The sequence below is a fragment of the Calonectris borealis genome, chromosome W (assembly GCF_964195595.1).
Source record: "Calonectris borealis chromosome W, bCalBor7.hap1.2, whole genome shotgun sequence".
In the NCBI taxonomy this organism is placed as follows: Eukaryota; Metazoa; Chordata; class Aves; order Procellariiformes; family Procellariidae; genus Calonectris; species Calonectris borealis.
The window spans coordinates 37024216-37046658 of NC_134351.1; the positions used below are offsets into that span (position 1 = coordinate 37024216).

General features: G+C 56.8%; 1 protein-coding gene across 1 annotated transcript; it reads left to right on the forward strand.

Moving 5' to 3' along the window:
* Positions 1–285: 285 nt before the first annotated feature.
* Positions 286–22443, forward strand: LOC142074965 (atrial natriuretic peptide receptor 2-like). The gene is given in 20 exon segments (XM_075135972.1): positions 286–477; positions 1399–1645; positions 1648–2301; positions 6405–6489; positions 6607–6727; positions 19198–19272; positions 19438–19515; positions 19661–19765; positions 20032–20103; positions 20189–20348; positions 20422–20577; positions 20658–20789; positions 20792–20825; positions 20938–21084; positions 21277–21400; positions 21504–21572; positions 21667–21841; positions 21924–22019; positions 22115–22206; positions 22381–22443. Coding segments are annotated over 20 exon segments (2877 nt in total).

Consider the following 22443-nt stretch of genomic DNA (forward strand, 5'->3'; position numbering starts at 1 on the left):
CGCTGCAGGCAGGGAGAGGACAGGTGGGAGAAGGCTTTTCCCACCCGGGCTGCTGCCAGCCACTTTGCCCCACGGTGCACCCTGGCCCGTGCCACCGAGTGAGCCCAGCCCAAGGCTCAGAGATACCACCATGGCTCAGGACACAAACCCCAGGGCTGGGCTGCCTGGCATGGGGGCGTGCGGGGGGCACAGGACTGGGCACCATCAGCACCCCGTGACCCTCCCTGGCAGCAGGGGCTATTTTGCAGAGGCTGTGGTCCCCAGTGGGACTGTCACCGACCCGCCATGCCCAGCCCCACACCCCATGGGGAAGCTCTTCCAGACCCTCCCAGCTTCTCCTTTCTCACCTATATTTGCTGCTGGTTGGATTTCACCATCCTACGTCAGCGCTGTCCTTCGGCTCAGGCACCGCTGCTGGCTCTGTGCCACGACCGCTCCGGGGTATTTATAGCCAGCAACCCAATCCCCCTGGCTCAGGTGAGCTGAGCTCCGCGACCCTGCGATGGTGGAAAGGACGTGTCACTCATGGCAGGGACACCTGCAGTGGCACCGGCAGGGACAGCAAGAGGGTCCGTGATTCCTGGCAGCCCCAGCTGCAGAGGGACCTGTGCCGGAGCACCTGGGGGTGCCATGCCCACAGCTCCGCACGGGCAGCTCTGGTGGCCTGCCCCAAATCCCAGGAGGGGACAGGGACCCCCTGCCCGCCGCTTAGCGCAGCATCCCTCACGCATCCGATCCCTGCGGGACCTTGCAGGGCCAGCGGTACCAGCAAGACCCGCGGTGTCCCTGTGCAGCCACTGGGCCCAACTCCCCCATCATCCCCTTGCACCCCAAATCCCCAGGGACCTCCCCAACCCCACCCTCCCCCACCCCCAGTGGGGAAACCCACACCCAGGGCACTGGATGGTCCCCTAGGAGACACCCAGATCCCAGGCGCCCCCTCCCCAGAGCCCAACTCCCCCTGCACCCACAGCCCAAGACCTCCCTGAAATCCCTGGTGGAGACACTCACACCCAGAATGTCCCCTTCCCTGCCAGCTGGCTGCTGCCATGTGCCCACAGCCCCACAGCCCCACAGCCATGTGCCTCCTCAAACCTTCCCCCCCCCAGTGGGGACAGCCCTCCCCAGGACACACCTTTGCCAAGGCCCCATCACCCCCCTGCACCCCAGTGCCCAAGACCTTCCCCAAGCCCTGGTGGGGACCCCCAGAACCCAGGCAACCCTTCCTCAATCCCCGCCAACTGGGGGCCGCCAGACCTGGAGTGCCTCTTCCCTAAACCCCCCACTGGAGACTCCAGAGCCCCTCCCCAACCCCTCCACTGGGGACACCCCGAACGCGAGCACCCCCCCACCCCTCCCCCACCGGACACCGCCACACCCGAGGCGCCCCCTCCCCAGCCCCCCTCTCTGGGGACACCGCCCCCCCCGCCCCGCGGTGCCGCCCGTCCCCGTGCCGTCCGGCCGGGCGGGGAGCGGCGGCAGGGGGCGCTGGCCGGCCCGGGGCGGTGCCGCCTGGGGGAGAGCGCAGGCGGCGGGGCGCAGGAGCCGCGAGCGGCGGAGCCAGCGCGGCCCATAGCTCCGCGGCTGCCGCTGCTGCTGCCGGTGCTGCTGGTGCCGCTGGTGCCGCCGGCGGCGGGCGGGGGGCGGGGGAGGCGACCCCCGACGGGGAGGTCGCCAACCTGACGGTGGCGGTGGTACTGCCGGAGCGCAACGTGAGCTACGCGCGGGCTTGGCCGCGCGTGGGGCCGGCGCTGAGCCTGGCGCTGGAAGCGCTGGAGCGGGGCAAGCCGCCGCTATTGCCGCGGCCCTTCTCGGTGCGCGTCGAGTTCATGAGCTCGGAGCTGGAGGGCTCTTGCTCCGAGTACGTGGCACCGCTCAACGCCGTGGACCTGAAGCTCTACCACGACCCCGACGTCCTTTTCGGGCCGGGCTGCGTCTACCCCGCCGCTTCTGTGGGGCGCTTCGCCTCGCACTGGCGGCTGCCGCTCATCACCGGCGGGGTGGTGGCGGCCGGCTTCAGCCGCAAACGGGAGCATTACAGCACCACGGTGCGTACCGGGCCCTCGGCCCCTAAACTGGGTGCCTTCGTCTCCCACCTCCACGCCCACTTCAACTGGAGCGCCCGCGCCGTCCTCCTCTACGTGGACCGCAAGACCGACGACCGACCCTACTACTTCACCATCGAGGGTGTCTACCAGGAGCTGCAGGACGGCAGCAACCTCACCGTGCTCCACCACATCTACTCCCCCGACGAGGGCGGCCCCGACACGGCCGTGAACTTCATCAAGGCCAACGGGCGCCGTGCGTGGGGCGGCGCGGCGTGGGGAGGGGGGGCGTGGAGGGACCCCGCGCGGGACAGGGCTGAGCGCCCGGGGGGGGAGCGGAGGGGGCTCCCCGCGGGGGAACCGCGCGGGGCTCGAGTTGGTGAGAAAGCAAAATCCTCCGCGGGGTGCAGCGAGGGGACAGGGGTGCGGCAGGACCCGTCTGGGGCACAGCGAGGGGACAGGGACGCAGTGGGACCCGTGTGGGGCACAGCAAGGGGCTGGGAGGGCAGTGGGACCTGTGTGGGGTACAACAAGGGGACAGGGACACAGTGAGGCCCGTGTGGGGCAAAGCAAGAGACTAGGAGGGCAGTGGGACCCATGTGGGGCACAGCAAAGGGGCAAGGACACAGTGGGACCTTTGTGGGGCACAGCGAGGGTCTGAGGACACAGCGGGACCTGTGTGAGGTGCAGTGAGGGGCCAAGGATACGGTGGGACCTATGTGGGGTGCAGCAGGGGGTGAGCACAGTGGGACCCGTGTGAGGTGCAGTGAGGGGCCAAGGATACGGTGGGACCTATGTGGGGTGCAGCAGGGGGTGAGCACAGTGGGACCCGTGTGAGGTGCAGTGAGGGGCCAAGGATACGGTGGGACCTATGTGGGGTGCAGCAGGGGGTGAGCACAGTGGGACCCATGTGGGGCACAGCAAGGGGCCAGGGGCGCAGTGGGACCCGTGTGGGGCATGGGGAGGGGTGGGTAAAGCGGGCTGTATGTAGGGCGCAGTGAGGGGTAGGCGCATTTGGTTGCGGTGGGGCTGGGGGAGCAGCGGGACCTGCACTGGCGGCCCCGAGTTGGTGGGTGCACAGGGGACAAGGCAGTCCCTGGGACCCCCGGGCCACCCCGGTGCCAGTGGGGGGGTCCAGGGCAGGGTGGGGGGCCATGGGGTCCCCCTGTCACCCTGTGCCGGGGGAGAGCCGGGGCAGACCCTCACCCTGGTGGGATGCATTGGTGTGAGGGGCACCGGGGCCTCCCTGCCCTCTGCGTTAGCGGGATCAGGGTGTCCCCAGGAGCAGGCTGGACCCAGCAACCACTTTGGAGGCTGTGGGTGACGGTGTGGGCGTGGCCAGCTGAAGGGCAGCGCTGACTGTGGTTACATGCCTGGAGCAGCCCAGCGCCGGCACACTGAGACAGCCGTGCCCTGCTCAGGGAGAGCCCCCCCAGCCTGGCACCTGGGTGCCCCGGGCTGTGCTGGTCCCTACTGCACCCCAGGGACGGGGCTGGGGACGGCCCCACTCTGCTGATGGAGGGATAAGTCAGTTTGGTGCCTTGCGAGCGCCCTGGGAGAGCAGCTATATTGGGAGTGGGAGGAAATGGAGGGGCTTACAGAGGCAGCTGGAGAGCAAGGGCAGCCTGATGCTCTTTCATTATTGATGAATGGGGTGTATCGATCCTGGAGCCAGCCAGTCTGCGATGCTTCTTAATGGATCCTAAGATGCTGTGTCATTAAGAAGGACATCGAGACAGGAGGAGTGGAGCCAGATGGGCCAGTGGGAGACATGGCCGAGGCTGCATGGGGCCAGGCTGGGGTCACGTGGCTGGGGCGCTTTGGGGTACTAGACAGGGTTCCCCCAGGACTGAGGCCAATGGGGCTGGGTCCATGGGGCTGGGCATCCCATGGCGGGCTGCGGGAGCTGAGCAGCTTGTGGCTGCCCCTCTCGTTTGCTTGGCTGAGGGGCTGGGATGGAGGCTCCCTGTGTGAGCCATCACCAGTTGTGGGGTGTGGAGCTTCATGTGGGACAGGGGCAAAGGACCACACAGGGAAAAAGGCTAAAATCAGCGATTCCCATCAATGTTTCCAGCTTGGTGCCATAAATCACCCCAAAGGGAATCGATCCCTCCTGGTGCAGGCAGGGGGTTGTGGCTGCTGGGGGCCAGAGGAGGAGGCCAGGTGTGGGTAGAGACCTGGGGGCCCTCCAAGCAGGGATGTGGAGGGCTCTGGGCCCTCTGGCCACAGCCTGGAGCTGGGGGCAGGGTGTGGGGCTGGGTGCTTGGCCCCATGGGGATGGGTGCTCAGGGCTGCGATGCTGACGTTAGATGCTTTCCTAACCCAGGGGTGTGGGGCGGGGAGTGGGGACCCTGCAAGGCTGTCCCAGGGTGCCCACCCCTGTGTGGCATGGCATGGAGAGGGAAGCAGGAGCTTCGGTCGCAGCTGCATCCATGTCCATGCCCTGCAATGACACCGCATGTCATCCCTCTTGGCATCACCTTCCTTCTCCCAGGTGATGGGCAGGAGTTTGGTGAACCTTTCCTGGGGAAAGCCGCTTCCCTGCCACGCTGTGGGCCCCTGAAGCTGCCGATCCCCAACATTCACAGCTCTAAAGAGCGGGTGTGGGGGGGGATGTGGGTGCATCGCCCCATCCCGCGTATGGCCGCCTTGCGCTTCCTGTTGCCCCTCTCGCTGGTGCCTGGGCGACGTGCAGGGGCCCACATCTCTCCTGCCACTTGCAAAAGCGCTGATATAATTAGAGCTGTGGTTGAGGGAATTACCGGAGCATCTGCCTGCAAAGCCCAGGTCCCCTGCCTGGGGAGATGGCCAGGTGCTGCCACCGGGAGAGGATTGCATTTGGTCCTCATCCCCGCAATCTCTGGGTGTGGGATGGCCGCTCGGATGGGGCAGGGGTCTCTGCACTGCAGTGCCCTGCGCTGGTGGGGCTGCCTGAAACCAGGATTTGCAGGGATTTGCTGCCTGAAACCGGGATTTGCCCTCACTTTAAGGTTTTCTTCCATCATGCAGGGGTCAGACAGTGTCCTGCCACCCCATCTGCGTGCTCGGGGTCCTGCCCATCCCCTGGGGCCGTGCACTCTGGTTCCTGCATCATGGGCACCCCCTAAATAAATGCCTGGGGGCTGCGTGCACCTCAGCCTTACAGGACCCCATTCCCCTTGTCCTTGGTGATGCTGAGGCTGCTTTTGGCCATTCACCGACCCCTGGCGGGGTGCGTGAGCAGACAGGGGTGCTGCTGGTCAGGCAGGAGGCTGCCAGCTGGAGGCAGCTGCCAGCATCATGGAGAGCCCCGAGCATTGACCCTTCCCTTCTGCATGGCTCCTGCAACCTGTCCCTGAGGATCCATTTGGGCACCATCCCCCCCCGCTCAGTGGCCTTTGACCAGGTGGGGTTTTGCCACTGCCACCGCAGGGGCTGGCTGCCCGGGGTGTCCCACCATCTGCCACCAGCTGTTATGGTTCCCCAGCCCATGTGGTGCCGCACTCTGCCTTTTCCTGGTGCCTGTGCTGGGATGGGGAGGGTCCCACGCTGCGTCCCCACGGGAAGACCCTCAGCCTCTGTGTGCTGGGGAGATGCTGGGCTGCCTGTCCCGGCAGAGTGATTTGGGGAGTGGGAGATGGCACATTTCTGGGTGCAGGACCGGCGAAGTGGGGAAGCAGAGAGTGTTTATTTGAGGTATTGCAGCACTTGGAGGGAAACCATTTCTGACCCTGAAATGGGCTTTTGCTCATGCACAGCCTAAGCTGCCACGATTTCCCTCTCCCCCGTGCCCAGGAGCAGCTCCCCATGTTGCTGTGGGTTTCCCATGCCCAGGGTGGCTGTGCTGGGTTTCTTCTCCCACCCATGGGCTGCCTTGCTGCCCCCGCGGGTGACCCCCTGCCAGCCCTGCTGCCTGCGTGGCCAGGTGACTGCTGGCAGCAGGGACCCCATCCCGGGGCACAGGGCTTCCTTGCTCTTCCCAGCCCTCTCTGCGCTCCGGATCCAGCCGGGGTGCTGGGTCCCATGCAGAAGGGCTGCGTGCTGGGGCCAGCACCTGAGCGTGACATTCCTCCGGCGCCTGCCGCTGCTGCCTCCTCTGTTGCTCAATCCCAGGTTCCCAGCCAGGCTGGCTGGAGCAGGGGGCCTGATTTTCTGGGGGGAGGCGGTGGCAGGATCCTCCACGAGGACGAGGAGGGCCCCTGCTTGGGGGGGTTTTGGACACTCTCAGGCACCTGTCCTCACGGCCCACAGTGCCCTGTGCATCGGAGCTGGCTGAGCCCCCACCCTTCCCTGTGGGTGCATGCACCCTTCCCTGTGGGTGCATGGGAACCCGGTGCCCACAGCCAGCTGGGCCACGCTGACAGCCCCTCCTGCCTGCAGCCCCCCTCTCCATGCTGGCCATTGTGGCTTTGGGCACTGGCCTCACCTTCATCATGTTTGGCATCTCCAGCTTCCTCATCTTCAGGTCAGTCAGGGCTGGGGGAGCCTCTGCCTGGGCACCGGGCACTGGGCACCCCTCAGCCTGGCAGGGGAACAGGCAGGACAGGGGCCTGCGGTGGCCTGACCCCCATGTGCCCCCCAGGAAGCTGATGCTGGAGAAGGAGTTTGCCAGCATGCTCTGGAGGATCTGCTGGGATGAGCTGCAATTTGGGAGCCCCAAGCAGTACCACAAGACAGCGGGCAGCCAGCTCACCCTGTCCCTGGTGAGAGCTGCCAGTCTTGGAGCACCACCCTCCTCCTGACCCTGCGCCACTGTCCCGGTTTTGGCTGGGATAGGGTTAAATTTCTTCCTAGTGCTGTGTTTTGGATTTAGTATGAGGAGAATGTTTATAACACTGATGTTTTCAGTTGTTGCTAAGTGCCCTCCTAGTCCAAGGACAGCTCCCATGCCTACTGACTGAGCTAGGTACACAAGATGGGAGGGAACATAATCAGGTGTCGTGGTTTAACCTGGCAGGCAGCCAAATACCACGCAGCCGCTCACTCACTCCCCCCGCCACCCCCAGTGGGACGGGGAGAGAATCAGAAGGGTAAGAGTGAGAAAAACTCGTGGGTTGAGATAAAGACAGTTTAATAGAACAGAAAAAGGGAAAATAATGATAATAAATAATGATAGAATATACAAAATGAGTGATGCACAATGCAATTGCTCACCACCCGCGCTGACCGATAACCAAGTAGCGATCGGTACTTCCTGGATCACGCCTACCATTCATATACTGAGCATGACGTCACATGGTATGGAATACCCCATTAGCCAGCTGGGCTGGCTGTCCTGATTATGTTCCCTCCCATCTTGTGTACCTAGCTCAGTCAGTAGGCATGGGAGCTGTCCTTGGACCAGCAGGGCACTTAGCAACAACTGGAAACATCAGTGTGTTATCAACATTCTCCTCATACTAAATCCAAAACACAGCACTAGGAAGAAATTTAACCCTATCCCAGCCGAAACCAGGACAGTATCCACCCCTTATTCCATACCATTTACGTCGTGCTTAGGTCTCACATCTTTTTTAATACATTTCAATTAACCACCACTATCTTTCTTTATATATACACGCATATATATATATGCACGCACAGATATCATTCCCTCGGTCTATGGACTATCCCTCTAAAATGTCCACTGAGTTCATTTAGTCCATGACTTTGGGCTCCATCTGTCATAACAGTCTTTCAGGGCCGAAGAGATGGTGTGCGGTGTTGGGCTGTTGCATCCTGAAGCCAGTTCTCATTTCGGTACTGCTGCGCTCGTCCAGTTCTATCATCGTTGCACTTCGCTTGGTTTCATTGGAGTTAGTTCATTCTTCACTAATCTGGGTGATTTTCACTGCTATACCACTGCTATATCATAGAAATAATGACATACAATATCATGTAACAGTTGACATCAAAATTCAGTTCATTGGCTATTTTCACCCAAAATCAAATCCCCTTGAGGTACACACCGGACCTCCCCATCCTTTCGCATCACCCACCAAGTGTACCCAGGTCCTTGAGCAAAAGCAATCCCACGGATGAGTTTTCCCTTTCCAGAGGCAGGAGTAACCCAGACTGTCTTCCCCAGCATATTTCTTATGTGCACGACAGGGACTTTATCTCCATCTACAGTACGTAAGAGTCTTGATTGGGCAGGGCCAGCTCGATTGGCAGATCCCCTGGTATTGACTAACCAGGTGGCCTTTGCTAAATGTGTGTCCCAATGTTTGAATGTCCCACCACCCATTGCTCTCAGCGTAGTTTTTAGCAGTCCATTGTATCGTTCGATTTTCCCGGAGGCTGGTGCATGGTAGGGGATGTGATAGACCCACTCAATGCCGTGCTCTTTGGCCCAGGTGTCTATGAGGGCGTTTCGGAAGTGAGTCCCGTTGTCTGACTCAATTCTTTCCGGGGTGCCATGTCGCCACAGGACTTGCTTTTCAAGGCCCAGGATGGTGTTCCGGGCAGTGGCATGGGGCACAGGATATGTTTCCAGCCATCCGGTGGTTGCTTCCACCATGGTGAGCACATAGCGCTTACCGTGTCGGGTTTGTGGGAGTGTGATATAATCAATCTGCCAGGCCTCCCCATATTTATATTTCAACCATTGTCCTCCATACCAAAGAGGCTTTACTCGCTTGGCTTGCTTGATTGCAGCGCACGTTTCACATTCGTGGATAACCTGTGCAATAGTGTCCATGGTTAAGTCCACCCCTCGATCACGAGCCCATCTATATGTTGCATCTCTTCCTTGATGGCCTGACGCGTCATGGGCCCACCGAGCTATAAATAGTTCACCCTTATGTTGCCAGTCCAGATCCACCTGAGCCACTTCAATCTTAGCAGCCTGGTCCACCTGCTCGTTATTTTGATGTTCCTCAGTAGCCCGACTCTTGGGTACGTGAGCATCTACGTGACGTACTTTTACAGTCAGGTTCTCTACCCGGGCAGCAATATCTTGCCACAGTGCGGCAGCCCAGATGGGTTTACCTCTGCGCTGCCAGTTGTTCTGCTTCCACTGCTGCAACCACCCCCACAGGGCATTTGCCACCATCCATGAGTCAGTATAGAGATAAAGTACTGGCCATTTTTCTCGTTCAGCAATGTCCAAGGCCAGCTGGATGGCTTTCACCTCTGCAAACTGGCTCGATTCACCTTCTCCTTCAGCAGTTTCTGCAACTTGGCGTATAGGACTCCATACAGCAGCTTTCCACCTCCGATGTTTTCCCACAAGGCGACAGGACCCATCAGTGAACAGGGCATATTGCTTCTCATTTTCTGGTAGTTTATTATACAGTGGGGCTTCTTCAGCACGTATCACCTCCTCCTCTGGGGATATGTCAAAATCTTTGCCTTCTGGCCAGTTTGTGATCACCTCCAAGATTCCTGGGCGACTGGGGTTTCCTATTCGGGCCCGTTGTGTGATCAGTGCGACCCACTTACTCCACGTAGCATCGGTTACATGATGTGTAGAGGGGACCCTCCCTTTGAACATCCAGCCCAGCACCGGCAGTCGGGGTGCCAGGAGGAGCTGTGCTTCAGTACAAACCACTTCCGAAGCAGCTTGAACCCCTTCATATGCTGCCAATATCTCCTTCTCAGTTGGAGTGTAGCGGGCCTCGGATCCTCTGTATCCCCGACTCCAGAACCCTAAGGGTCGACCTCGAGTCTCCCCTGGTGCTTTCTGCCAGAGGCTCCAGGTAGGGCCATTCTCCCCGGCTGCGGTGTAGAGCACATTCTTCACATCTTGTCCTGCCCGGACTGGCCCAAGGGCTACTGCATGAACTATCTCCTGTTTAATTTGTTCAAAGGCTTGTTGTTGCTCAGGGCCCCATTTGAAGTCGTTCTTCTTCCTGGTCACTTGATAGAGAGGGCTTACGATCTGACTGTAATTTGGAATATGCATTCTCCAAAAACCCACAACGCCTAAGAAAGCTTGCGTTTCCTTTTTGTTAGTCGGTGGAGACATGGCTGTTATTTTATTGATCACATCTGTTGGGATCTGACGACGTCCATCTTGCCATTTTATTCCTAAAAACTGGATCTCCTGTGCAGGTCCCTTGACCTTACTTTGTTTTATGGCAAAACCAGATTTCAGAAGGATTTGAATTATTTTCTTCCCTTTCTCAAAAACTTCTTCTGCTGTGTTGCCCCATACGATGATGTCGTCAATGTATTGCAGGTGTTCTGGAGCCTCACCCTGTTCCAGTGCGGTGTGGATCAGTCCATGGCAAATGGTAGGGCTGTGTTTCCACCCCTGGGGCAGTCAGTTCCAGGTGTACTGGACGCCCCTCCAAGTGAAAGCAAACTGTGGCCTGCACTCTGCCGCCAAAGGGATGGAGAAGAAGGCATTAGCAACGTCAATTGTGGCGTACCACTTGGCTGCCTTTGACTCCAGTTCGTATTGAAGTTCTAGCATGTCCGGCACGGCAGCACTCAGTGGCGGCGTGACTTCGTTCAGGCCACGGTAGTCTACTGTTAGTCTCCACTCTCCATTGGACTTTCGCACTGGCCATATGGGACTGTTAAAGGGTGAGCGAGTCTTGCTGATCACTCCTTGGCTCTCCAGTCGACGAATCAGCTCATGGATGGGGATCAGAGAGTCTCGGTTGGTGCGATATTGCCGCCGGTGCACCATTGTGGTAGCGATTGGTACTTGTTGTTCTTCAACCCTCAGCAACCCCACAACAGAAGGATCCTGTGAGAGACCGGGCAAGGTGGACAGCTGTTTAATTTCTTCCGTCTCCAGGGCAGCTATACCAAAAGCCCACCGGTACCCTTTTGGGTCCTTGAAATACCCTCTCCTGAGGTAGTCTATGCCAAGGATGCACGGAGCCTCTGGGCCAGTCACAATGGGGTGCTTCTGCCACTCATTCCCGGTCAGGCTCACTTCGGCCTCCAATACAGTTAACTCTTGGGATCCCCCTGTCACTCCAGAAATACAAATGGGTTCTGCCCCTTTATAGCCTGATGGCATCAGGGTACACTGTGCACCGGTGTCTACGAGAGCCTTATACTCCTGTGGGTCTGATGTGCCAGGCCATCGAATCCACACAGTCCAGTAAACCCGGTTGTCCCTTTCCTCCACCTGGCTGGAGGCAGGGCCCCTCTAGTTCTGGTTCTTCCTCTTCCTCCTCCTCTCCTCATGATGGCCCTGCTCTTTCATCATCCCTTTCTAAACGACCTGATCTCCGCTTCCAAGATTTCCTCTTCTGTACAGGGGCAATGGATACCAGCAAGGGTTGGTCCTCTGGTTCAGCTGCAGTGCCTGTTGCTGGGGTTTGGGTAGCTGCAGTGCTTGTCATGGGGGTTGGAGTAACTGTAGTACCTGTTGCCGGAGTTTGAGTGGCTGCAGTGCCTGTTGCAGGGCTTGGAGAAGCTACGGTGACTGTTGCCGGGGTTTGAGTAGCCACAGGGGTTGTCGTGGGGGTTGAAGTAGCCGCAGTGCCTGTCGTGGGGTTTTGAGTAGCTACTGTGTCTGTTGCCGGGGTTGATCTCCCGCTTCCCACCGCCTCTGAGACTCGCTGCTCCACCCGCCCCGACGAGGCACTGCCGTTTGCCCTCCCTCTTTTCTTGTTCCTGAGGGTTGATCTCCGGACAGTATTCCTGAATAGTTGTTTAACCCTAAACAAGGCCTGAACCACATTCAGGAGACATAGCAATATGATCATGCTTGTTTGAACATCCCAAGGATATTCAAAATTCTCAGGGAATATTGTGGACATCTTCATGAAGAGGATAGAAGAAAAAGGAGTTTCTGACAATATGGAAGGGAAGATGAACAAGTGGGAGAAAGTGTCCCATCCTGTCTCCCCCTTAAATTCATTCTCCGAGGAGAAAAAAGTGCAATTACTAATAATTTCTAAGAGGTGGTTCCCGATGTGAAGAAATGACGGCAGTACTGAGTATTAATACCAGGTTAGACTTACGACCAATGATTTTATCACCTCATAAAATGGTAGGGCTGGGATAGGGTTAAATTTCTTCCTAGTGCTGTGTTTTGGATTTAGTACGAGGAGAATGTTGATAACACACTGATGTTTTCAGTTGTTGCTAAGTGCCCTCCTAGTCCAAGGACAGCTCCCATGCCTACTGACTGAGCTAGGTACACAAGATGGGAGGGAACATAATCAGGACAGCCAGCCCAGCTGGCTAATGGGGTATTCCATACCATGTGACGTCATGCTCAGTATATGAACGGTAGGCGTGATCCAGGAAGTACCGATCGCTACTTGGTTATCGGTCAGCGCGGGTGGTGAGCAATTGCATTGCGCATCACTCATTTTGTATATTTTATCATTATCATTATTATTTTCCCTTTTTTTTCCCTGTTCTATTAAACTGTCTTTATCTCAACCCACGAGTTTTTCTCACTCTTACCCTTCCGATTCTCTCCCCGTCCCGCTGGGGGTGGGGGGAGTGAGTGAGCGGCTGCGTGGTATTTGGCTGCCTGCCAGGTTAAACCACGACAGTCCTTTTTGGCGCCCAACGTGGGGCTCGAAGGGTTGAGATAACGACACATCTGACCCGAACGGGTTAAAACAAATTTGTTATAAGCATTCATTATATCAGTTTAGTACTCGATGTTCACAATGTTGATTTATTTGCTCTCAGAGTTGTTGGATCTGTTCTTGCAGTTGTGGTATATAGCACCTTACTGGCTGTCTATACTGCTGATTATCAGTTTTTATGTGGGGTTGGTCATCTCTGGGAAATGGATTAAGGTCATTGCTTTGCTATACTGTGTGACCTGGCTTTATGTTATGATAAAATTATTGGTCACGAGCCTGTACTCAGCACTGCCATCATTCCTGTTCTTCGGGAGCTATCTTTTGGAAACTATTAATAATTACACTTTTTACCACTTCACCTCAGAGGATGAATTTAGGGGGGAGACAGGATGGGACACTTTCTCCCACTTGTTCACCTTCCCCTCCATATCTTCAGAAACTCCTTTTTCTTCTATCCTCTTCATGAAGACGTCTACAATATTCCCTGAGAATTTTGAATATCCTTGGGATGTTCAAACAAGCATGATCATATTGCTATGTCTCCTGAATGTGGTTCAGGCCTTGTTTAGAGTTAAACAACTATTCAGGAATACTGTCCAGAGATCAACCCCAGCAACAGATACAGTGACTACTCAAACCCCCATGACAGGCACTGTAGCTCCTTCAACCCGCACGACAACCACTGTGGCTACTCAAACCCCTGCGACAGGCACCGTGGCTACTTCAACCCCCACAACAACCACTATGGCTACTCAGACCCCGGCAACAGTCACTACAGTTACTCCAACCCCCGCAACAGGCACTGCAGCCACTCAAACCCCGGCAACAGTCACTACAATTACTCCAACCCCCGCGACAGACACTGCAGCTACCAAAACCCTCGCGACGGGTACTACAGCTGAACCAGAGGACCAACCGTCGCTGGTATCCGTCGCCCCTGTACAGAAGAAGAAATCTTTGAAGCGGAAGTCAGGTCGTGTAGAAAAGGATGATGGAAAACCAGGGCCATCACGAGGAGAGGAGGAGGAAGAGGAAGAACTCATAAACGAGACGGAAACCACCCGATCCTTATCCCTGAATGAGTTGCGAGATATGCGGAAAGATTTCGGCCGTCGTCCAGGCGAGCATATTGTTACCTGGCTGCTCCGATGCTGGGATAATGGGGCCAGTAGCCTGGAATTAGAGGGGAAAGAAACCAAACAGCTGGGATCCCTTGCCAGGGAAGGAGGCACTGACAAAGCAATTGGAAAAGGGACACAGGTCCTCAGCCTCTGGAGGCGACTGCTGTCAGGCGTGAAGGAAAGGTATCCCTTCAAGGAAGATGTTATATATCGCCCAGGCAAATGGACCACTATGGAGAGAGGTATCCAGTACCTGAGAGAACTAGGCGTGCTGGAGGTGGTTTATAGTGACCTGGATGACCCCCGAACACCCAAAGATCCAGATGACGTCCAGTGCACGCGACCCATGTGGCGGAAGTTGGTACGGAGCGCACCAGCATCGTACGCCAGTTCGTTGGCAGTACTGTGCTGGAAAGAGGAAGAAGCACCAACGGTGGATGAGGTGGTTAGCAGACTTCGGGATTTCGAAGAAACTATCTCCTCCTCCGTTGTCTCGGCTGTGGAGAAACTGTCCCGGGAGGTCCAGCAACTCAAAGACGATAGGTCCTATTCTCCACCTGTACGGACGAGTATCTCAGCCATTAGGAGTCAGCGTTTTTCTCCTCAAGAGAGAGGATATAGAAAGTACACACCATGGGGCACCCTGTGGTTTTACCTGCGTGACCACGGAGAGGACATGAGGCAGTGGGATGGAAAACCTACCTTCATCCTAGAGGCACGTGTACGTGAGTTGCAAGGAAAAACAATCACACAAGGGGGTTCTCCCAGGAAAAATGCTGCTCCAGTTTTCAGGAAAAACCTGTCTCACGACGGTCCAGTTTCCAGTGAACAGTTCCCCAGACAGAGTAGAAGGGCTGATCTTACTTTGGATTGTAATTGCAATGAAGAAATTCTTGACTCACGTTTGCAAGAAGTGAGAAGCGGATACTATGACCAGAACTAGAGGGGCCCTGCCTCCAGCCAGGTGGAGGAAAGGGACAACCGGGTTTACTGGACTGTGTGGATTCGATGGCCTGGCACATCAGACCCACAGGAGTATAAGGCTCTAGTAGACACCGGTGCACAGTGCACCCTGATGCCATCAGGCTATAAAGGGGCAGAACCCATTTGTATTTCTGGAGTGACAGGGGGATCCCAAGAGTTAACTGTATTGGAGGCCGAAGTGAGCCTGACCGGGAATGAGTGGCAGAAGCACCCCATTGTGACTGGCCCAGAGGCTCCGTGCATCCTTGGCATAGACTACCTCAGGAGAGGGTATTTCAAGGACCCAAAAGGGTACCGGTGGGCTTTTGGTATAGCTGCCCTGGAGACGGAAGAAATTAAACAGCTGTCCACCTTGCCCGGTCTCTCACAGGATCCTTCTGTTGTGGGGTTGCTGAGGGTTGAAGAACAACAAGTACCAATCGCTACCACAATGGTGCACCGGCGGCAATATCGCACCAACCGAGACTCTCTGATCCCCATCCATGAGCTGATTCGTCGACTGGAGAGCCAAGGAGTGATCAGCAAGACTCGCTCACCCTTTAACAGTCCCATATGGCCAGTGCGAAAGTCCAATGGAGAGTGGAGACTAACAGTAGACTACCGTGGCCTGAACGAAGTCACGCCGCCACTGAGTGCTGCCGTGCCTGACATGCTAGAACTTCAATACGAACTGGAGTCAAAGGCAGCCAAGTGGTACGCCACAATTGACGTTGCTAATGCCTTCTTCTCCATCCCTTTGGCGGCAGAGTGCAGGCCACAGTTTGCTTTCACTTGGAGGGGCGTCCAGTACACCTGGAACTGACTGCCCCAGGGGTGGAAACACAGCCCTACCATTTGCCATGGACTGATCCACACCGCACTGGAACAGGGTGAGGCTCCAGAACACCTGCAATACATTGATGACATCATCGTGTGGGGCAACACAGCAGAGGAAGTTTTTGAGAAAGGGGAGAGAATAGTCCAAATCCTTCTGAAGGTCGGTTCTGCCATAAAACAAAGTAAGGTCAAGGGACCTGCACAGGAGATCCAGTGTTTAGGAATAAAATGGCAAGATGGACGTCGTCAGATCCCAACAGATGTGATCAACAAAATAACAGCCATGTCCCCACCAACTAGCAAAAAGGAAACGCAAGCTTTCTTAGGCGTTGTGGGCTTTTGGAGAATGCATATTCCAAATTACAGCCTGATTGTAAGCCCTCTCTATCAAGTGACCAGGAAGAAGAACAATTCAAATGGGGCCCTGAGCAACGACAAGCCTTTGAACAAATTAAACAGGAGAGAGTTCAGGCAGTAGCCCTTGGGCCAGTCCGGGCAGGACAAGATGTGAAGAATGTGCTCTACACCGCAGCCGGGGAGAATGGTCCTACCTGGAGCCTCTGGCAGAAAGCACCAGGGGAGACTCGAGGTCGACCCTTAGGGTTCTGGAGTCGGGGATACAGAGGATCCGAGGCCCGCTACACTCCAACTGAGAAGGAGATATTGGCAGCATATGAAGGGATTCGAGCTGCTTCGGAAGTGGTTGGTACTGAAGCACAGCTCCTCCTGGCACCCCGACTGCCGGTGCTGGGCTGGATGTTCAAAGGGAGGGTCCCCTCTACACATCATGCAACCGATGCTACGTGGAGTAAGTGGGTCGCACTGATCACACAACGGGCCGAATAGGAAACCCCAGTCGCCCAGGAATCTTGGAGGTGATCACGAACTGGCCAGAAGGGAAAGATTTCGGAATATCCCCAGAGGAGGAGGTGACACGTACTGAAGAAGCCCCACTGTATAATAAACTACCAGAAAACGAGAAGCAATATGCCCTGTTCACTGATGGGTCCTGTCGCCTTGTGGGAAAGCATTGGAGGTGGAAAGCTGCTGTATGGAGTCCTATACGCCAAGTTGCAGAAACTGCTGAAGGAGAAGGTGAATCGAGCCAGTTTGCAGAGGTGAAAGCCATCCAGCTGGCCTTGGACATTGCTGAACGAGAAAAATGGCCAGTACTTTATCTCTATACTGACTCATGGATGGTGGCAAATGCCCTGTGGGGGTGGTTGCAGCAGTGGAAGCAGAACAACTGGCAGCGCAGAGGTAAACCCATCTGGGCTGCCGCACTGTGGCAAGATATTGCTGCCCGAGTAGAGAACCTGACTGTAAAAGTACGTCACGTAGATGCTCACGTACCCAAGAGTCGGGCTACTGAGGAACACCAAAACAACCAGCAGGTGGACCAGGCTGCTAAGATTGAAGTGGCTCAGGTGGATCTGGACTGGCAACATAAGGTGAATTATTTATAGCTTGGTGGGCCCATGATGCCTCAGGCCATCAAGGAAGAGATGCAACATATAGATGGGCTCGTGATCGAGGGGTGGACTTGACCATGGACGCTACTGCACAGGTTATCCATTAATGTGAAACATGCGCTGCCATCAAGCAAGCCAAGCGAGTAAAGCCTCTCTGGTATGGAGGACGATGGTTGAAATACAAATATGGGGAGGCCTGGCAGATTGATTATATCACACTCCCACAAACCCGACAGGGCAAGCGCTATGTGCTCACCATGGTGGAAGCAAGCACCGGATGGCTAGAAACATATCCCGTGCCCCATGCCACTGCCCGGAACACCATCCTGGGCCTTGAAAAGCAAGTCCTGTGGCGACATGGCACCCCAGAAAGAATTGAGTCAGACAACGGGACTCATTTCCGAAACACCCTCATAGACACCTGGGCCAAAGAGCATGGCATTGAGTGGGTCTATCACATCCCCTACCATGCACCAGTCTCCGGGAAAATCGAACGATTCAACGGGCTGCTAAAGACAACACTGAGGGCAATGCGTGGTGGGACATTCAAGCATTGGGACACACATTTAGCAAAAGCCACCTGGTTAGTCAACACTAGGGGGTCTGTTAATCGAGCTGGCCCTGCCCAATCAAGACTCTTACATACTGTAGATGGAGATAAAGTCCCTGTCGTGCACATGAGAAATATGCTGGGGAAGACAGTCTGGGTTACTCCTGCCTCTGGCAAGGGAAAACCCATCCGTGGGATTGCTTTTGCTCAAGGACCTGGGTACACTTGGTGGGTGATGCGAAAGGATGGGGAAGTCCGGTGTGTACCTCAAGGGGATTTGATTTTGGGTGAAAATAGCCAATGAACTGAATTTTATGATGTCAGTTGTTACATGATATTGTATATCATCATTTCTATGGTTGCTACCAATGGTATAGCAGTGAAATCACCCAAATTAACGAAGAATGAACTAACTCTGATGAAACCGAGCAAAGTGCAACGATGATAGAACTGGACGAGCGCAGCAGTACCGAAATGAGAACTGGCTTCAGGATGCAACAGCCCAACACCACACACCATCTTTCTGGCCCTGAAAGACTGTTATGACAGATGGAGCCCAAAGTTGTGGACTAAATGAACTCAATGGACATTTGTATATTTATGTATATATATGTATATATGTATGTATATGCATTTTTTATATATATTTAATATATTTATAAAAAATATTAATTGAAATGTATCGAAAAATGTGAGACCTAAGCATAACGTAAATGGTATGGAATAAGGGGTGGATACTGTCCCAGTTTCGGCTGGGATAGGGTTAAATTTCTTCCTAGTGCTGTGTTTTGGATTTAGTATGAGGAGAATGTTGATAACACACTGATGTTTTCAGTTGTTGCTAAGTGCCCTCCTAGTCCAAGGACAGCTCCCATGCCTACTGACTGAGCTAGGTACACAAGATGGGAGGGAACATAATCAGGACAGCCAGCCCAGCTGGCTAATGGGGTATTCCATACCATGTGACGTCATGCTCAGTATATGAACGGTAGGCGTGATCCAGGAAGTACCGATCGCTACTTGGTTATCGGTCAGCGCGGGTGGTGAGCAATTGCATTGTGCATCGCTCATTTTGTATATTCTATCATTATTTATTATCATTATTTTCCCTTTTCTGTTCTATTAAACTGTCTTTATCTCAACCCACGAGTTTTTCTCACTCTTACCCTTCCGATTCTCTCCCCGTCCCACTGGGGGGGCGGGGGGAGTGAGTGAGCGGCTGCGTGGTATTTGGCTGCCTGCCAGGTTAAACCACGACAGCCACCCTCCCTCCCTGCACGACACTCCTCCCTTACAGGGCTGCATCATGTCGATCCCCTACATGGCCCTCCATCCCCTACAGAGCTACAGCCCCATTGCATCCATCCCCTACACAGCCCTCCCTCCCTACATAGCTCTCCATCCCCTATAAAGCCACATTTCATCCATCCCCTACGTGACCCTCCATCCCCTACACAGCCCTGAATCCTCTACAGAGCACCAGACCTCATCCATCCTCTACGCAGCCCTCTGTCCCCTATGCAGTCCCACCTTATCCATCCCCTACGCCCCCCTCCATCCCCTGCAGTGCACCATACCTCATCCTATAGACTTCAACCTCCCTACAGAGCATGCAGACCTTGTGCTGACCCTTCAGAGCTTGTCCTTCACCATCCCCTGTACATCCCTGGGTGTCCCTGCCTGCCTCCATCGGTGCCTGTCATCCCCCACTCCGGGGTCCCCATCCCTAACCCCCCGCAGCGCGGCTCCAGCTACGGCTCCCTGATGACCACCCATGGCAAGTACCAGATCTTTGCCAACACCGGCCACTTCAAGGTCAGTGTGGCAGGTGGGGAGCTGAGCCCTCCCCCCAAAACCCCCCAGCCCCATTGGGGTGCTCCCCCTTTGCTGCACCCCTACCCTGCGGGATGCCAGCACCTTCCTCCCCTCCCCAAATCTGCCCAGCAGGCGCTGACCTCTTCCCCCTCCCTGGCACCCCAGGGCAACGTGGTGGCCATCAGGCACATCAACAAGAAGTGCATCGAGCTGACGCAGCAGGTGCTTTTCGAGCTGAAACACGTAGGTTTGGGGTCTGGGCTGGGGTGGGCACCTTGCTTGGGGGTGCAGGGGCTGGTCCTGGTAGTGGTGGGGGGGTTGGTGGGAGCAGCAGTGCATCCCCCCCGCCCCGACCTCAGCACTGTCTGGGCTGCGTTTCCGCCTCCAGATGCGGGACATCCAGTTCAACCACTTGATCCGCTTCATCGGGGCATGCATCGACCCCCCCAACATCTGCATCGTCACTGAGTACTGCCCACGGGGCAGCCTGCAGGTAGGGGGGTGGGGGGGGCACCGGGGGTGACACTTAGACACTCCTAGTGACCTGGCTGGGCTGGGTGTTGAGGACAGGGCTGTAGATGCTAGTGGCCACCCAAGCCCCACAAGACTCATGGCAGAGTTGTCCAAACAGGCATCAGAGGCCGGTGGAGGGGAGGGGGTGGGTGCCACAGAGCGCCCTGTGTCTGGGTGCTCAGTGAGGCTGGTGCCAGTGCTGCCGTCCCGGGCGGTCAGTGGGACCTGCTCAATGTGCTGCCCCAGGACGTCCTGGAGAATGAGAGCATCAACCTGGACTGGATGTTTCGCTACTCTCTCATCAATGACATTGTCAAGGTACCCAAGCAAGGGGCACGAGGGGCTGGAGGGGGGTGCCTGGGGGGTGCCAGCTTTACCATGTCCATCTGTCCATCTGTCCCAGGGAATGGCCTTCCTGCACAACAGCATCATCAGCCACCATGGCAGCCTCAAGTCGTCCAACTGCGTGGTGGACAGCCGCTTCGTGCTGAAGATCACTGACTATGGGCTGGCCAGCTTCCACTCGCCCTGCGACGACGAGGACACGCATGCCCTCTACGCCAGTGAGTGCCCGTCAGTGGGGACTGGGGGGACGGGATGGCCCTGCCTCACCACCCCATGGCCGTGTCCCACCAGAGAAGCTGTGGACGGCCCCGGAGCTGCTGCAGAAGGGGCGCCTGCCTGCCCCAGGCATGCAGAAAGCTGACGTCTACAGCTTTGGCATCATCGTGCAGGAGGTCGCCCTGCGTAATGGCCCCTTCTACATTGAGGGCATGGGCCTGAGCCCCAAAGGTGAGGGTGGGGGGTGGGCATGGGGTGGTCCCATCCCCGCCAGGGGGGTCCGGTGTTCAATGTAAGCCATCCCCTGGCAGAGATCGTGCAGAAGGTGCGGAACAGCCAGAAGCCCTTCTTCCACCCCTTCATCAACATTGGGGTGCACAGCGAGGAGCTGGCAGTGCTGATGGAGCACTGCTGGGTGCAGGAGCCAGCCGAGCGCCCTGACTTCAGCAGATCAAGATCTTCATCTGTAGATTCAACAAGTGGGTGGCTGGCGAGCAGGGAAAGTGGCCCTGGGTGGGAGTGGGGACAGCCATGGGGGGATTGGGGGGCACCTCTACCCACCCGCGGTGCCAGCTGCCTGTGCCCCAGCAGGGAGGGCAGCACCAGCATCCTGGACAACCTGCTGTTGTGCATGGAGCAGTACGCCAACAACCTGGAGAAGCTGGTGGAGGAGCGGACGCAGGCCTACCTGGAGGAGAAGCGCAAGGCAGAGAACCTCCTCTACCAGATCCTGCCCCAGCGAGAGGATGAGAGATGGGAGTGTGTGGGGCTGGGGGTTGGCGTGGGGTCAGCGTGCACCCACTGCCATGCAAGCGTGGGTTCCCTTGCTGGCTCTCTGTGCTGGTGTAGGGCAAGGGGGGGCAGGGGGAACAGGGGGTGCAGGGTTTGGGGAGGAAGGGAGCCCACCACTGTCCCCCCTGTCCTCGCCAGCTCTGTGGCGGAGCAGCTGAAGCACAGGGAGACGGTGCGAGCTGAGGCTTTCGACAGCGTCACCATCTACTTCAGCGACATTGTGGGCTTCACTGCCCTCTCGGCAGAGAGCACCCCCATACAGGTGAGAGCAGGGCTCGGGGGGGGCTCATACCCTGGCAGTGCCATCCCCGGGGCTGGGGGGATGTGCCCACTCCCAGCCCCACATACCCCTTTGTTCCTTCCAGGTCATGACACTGCTGAATGATCTCTACACTTGCTTTGATGCCATCATCAACAACTTTGATGTCTACAAGGTGAGGGGTGAGGGGGGGGTGAGCAAGCACAGCCCCCCGAAGTGAGGTGGGTAGTGGGGAGCCCAGGGTGTACTCACTCCCCCTGACCCTGCAGGTGGAGACCATTGGGGATGCCTACATGGTGGTGTCAGGCCTGCCAGTGCACAACGGGAAGCTGCATGCCCACGAGATTGTCCGCATGGCCCTGGCCCTCCTTGAGACCGTCAAAACCTTCAAGATCCGTCACCGGCCCAATGACCAGCTCCGCCTGCGCATCGGCATACACACCGGTGAGCCCCTGCACTGGCTGGCACCGCGGCTGGGGGGTGCTCGCCTGCCCTGCAGCAGCCCCGGGCATCTCTGTGCCCGCAGGTCCTGTGTGCGCCGGAGTTGGTCTGAAGATGCTGCGGTACTGCCTGTTCAGGGACATGGTGAACACCGCATCCCGCATAGAGTCCAACAGCCAGGGTGAGCTGCGGGGCTGGCAGCTGGGGTCCAGTGCTGCAGGTTGTGCCTCGCTCCCGGACCCAGCCATGTCCCTTTTGCCCCTCTGTGCCGCCCAGCCCTGAAGATCCACGTCTCCTCCACCACCAAGGAAGTCCTGGATGAGTTTGGCTGCTTCAAGCTGGAGCTGCACAGGGACGTGGAGATGAAGGTGAGGGTGCAGAGACCCCAGCGGGGTGCCAGCTCTTCCTGCCACAGGGGCGTGTGCTGGGTGGATGGGTCGGGGCTTGGACCCTCTGTCCCCCTCGATGTTGGGGATGACACCTGAGGGACAGCACCAGGGGCTGGACTGGGGAGGGTCTCACCGCCCCGCTCTGTCCCCCAGGGCAAGGGGAAGATGCGGACGTACTGGCTGCTGGGTGAGAGGAAAGACCCCAAAGTCATTTGA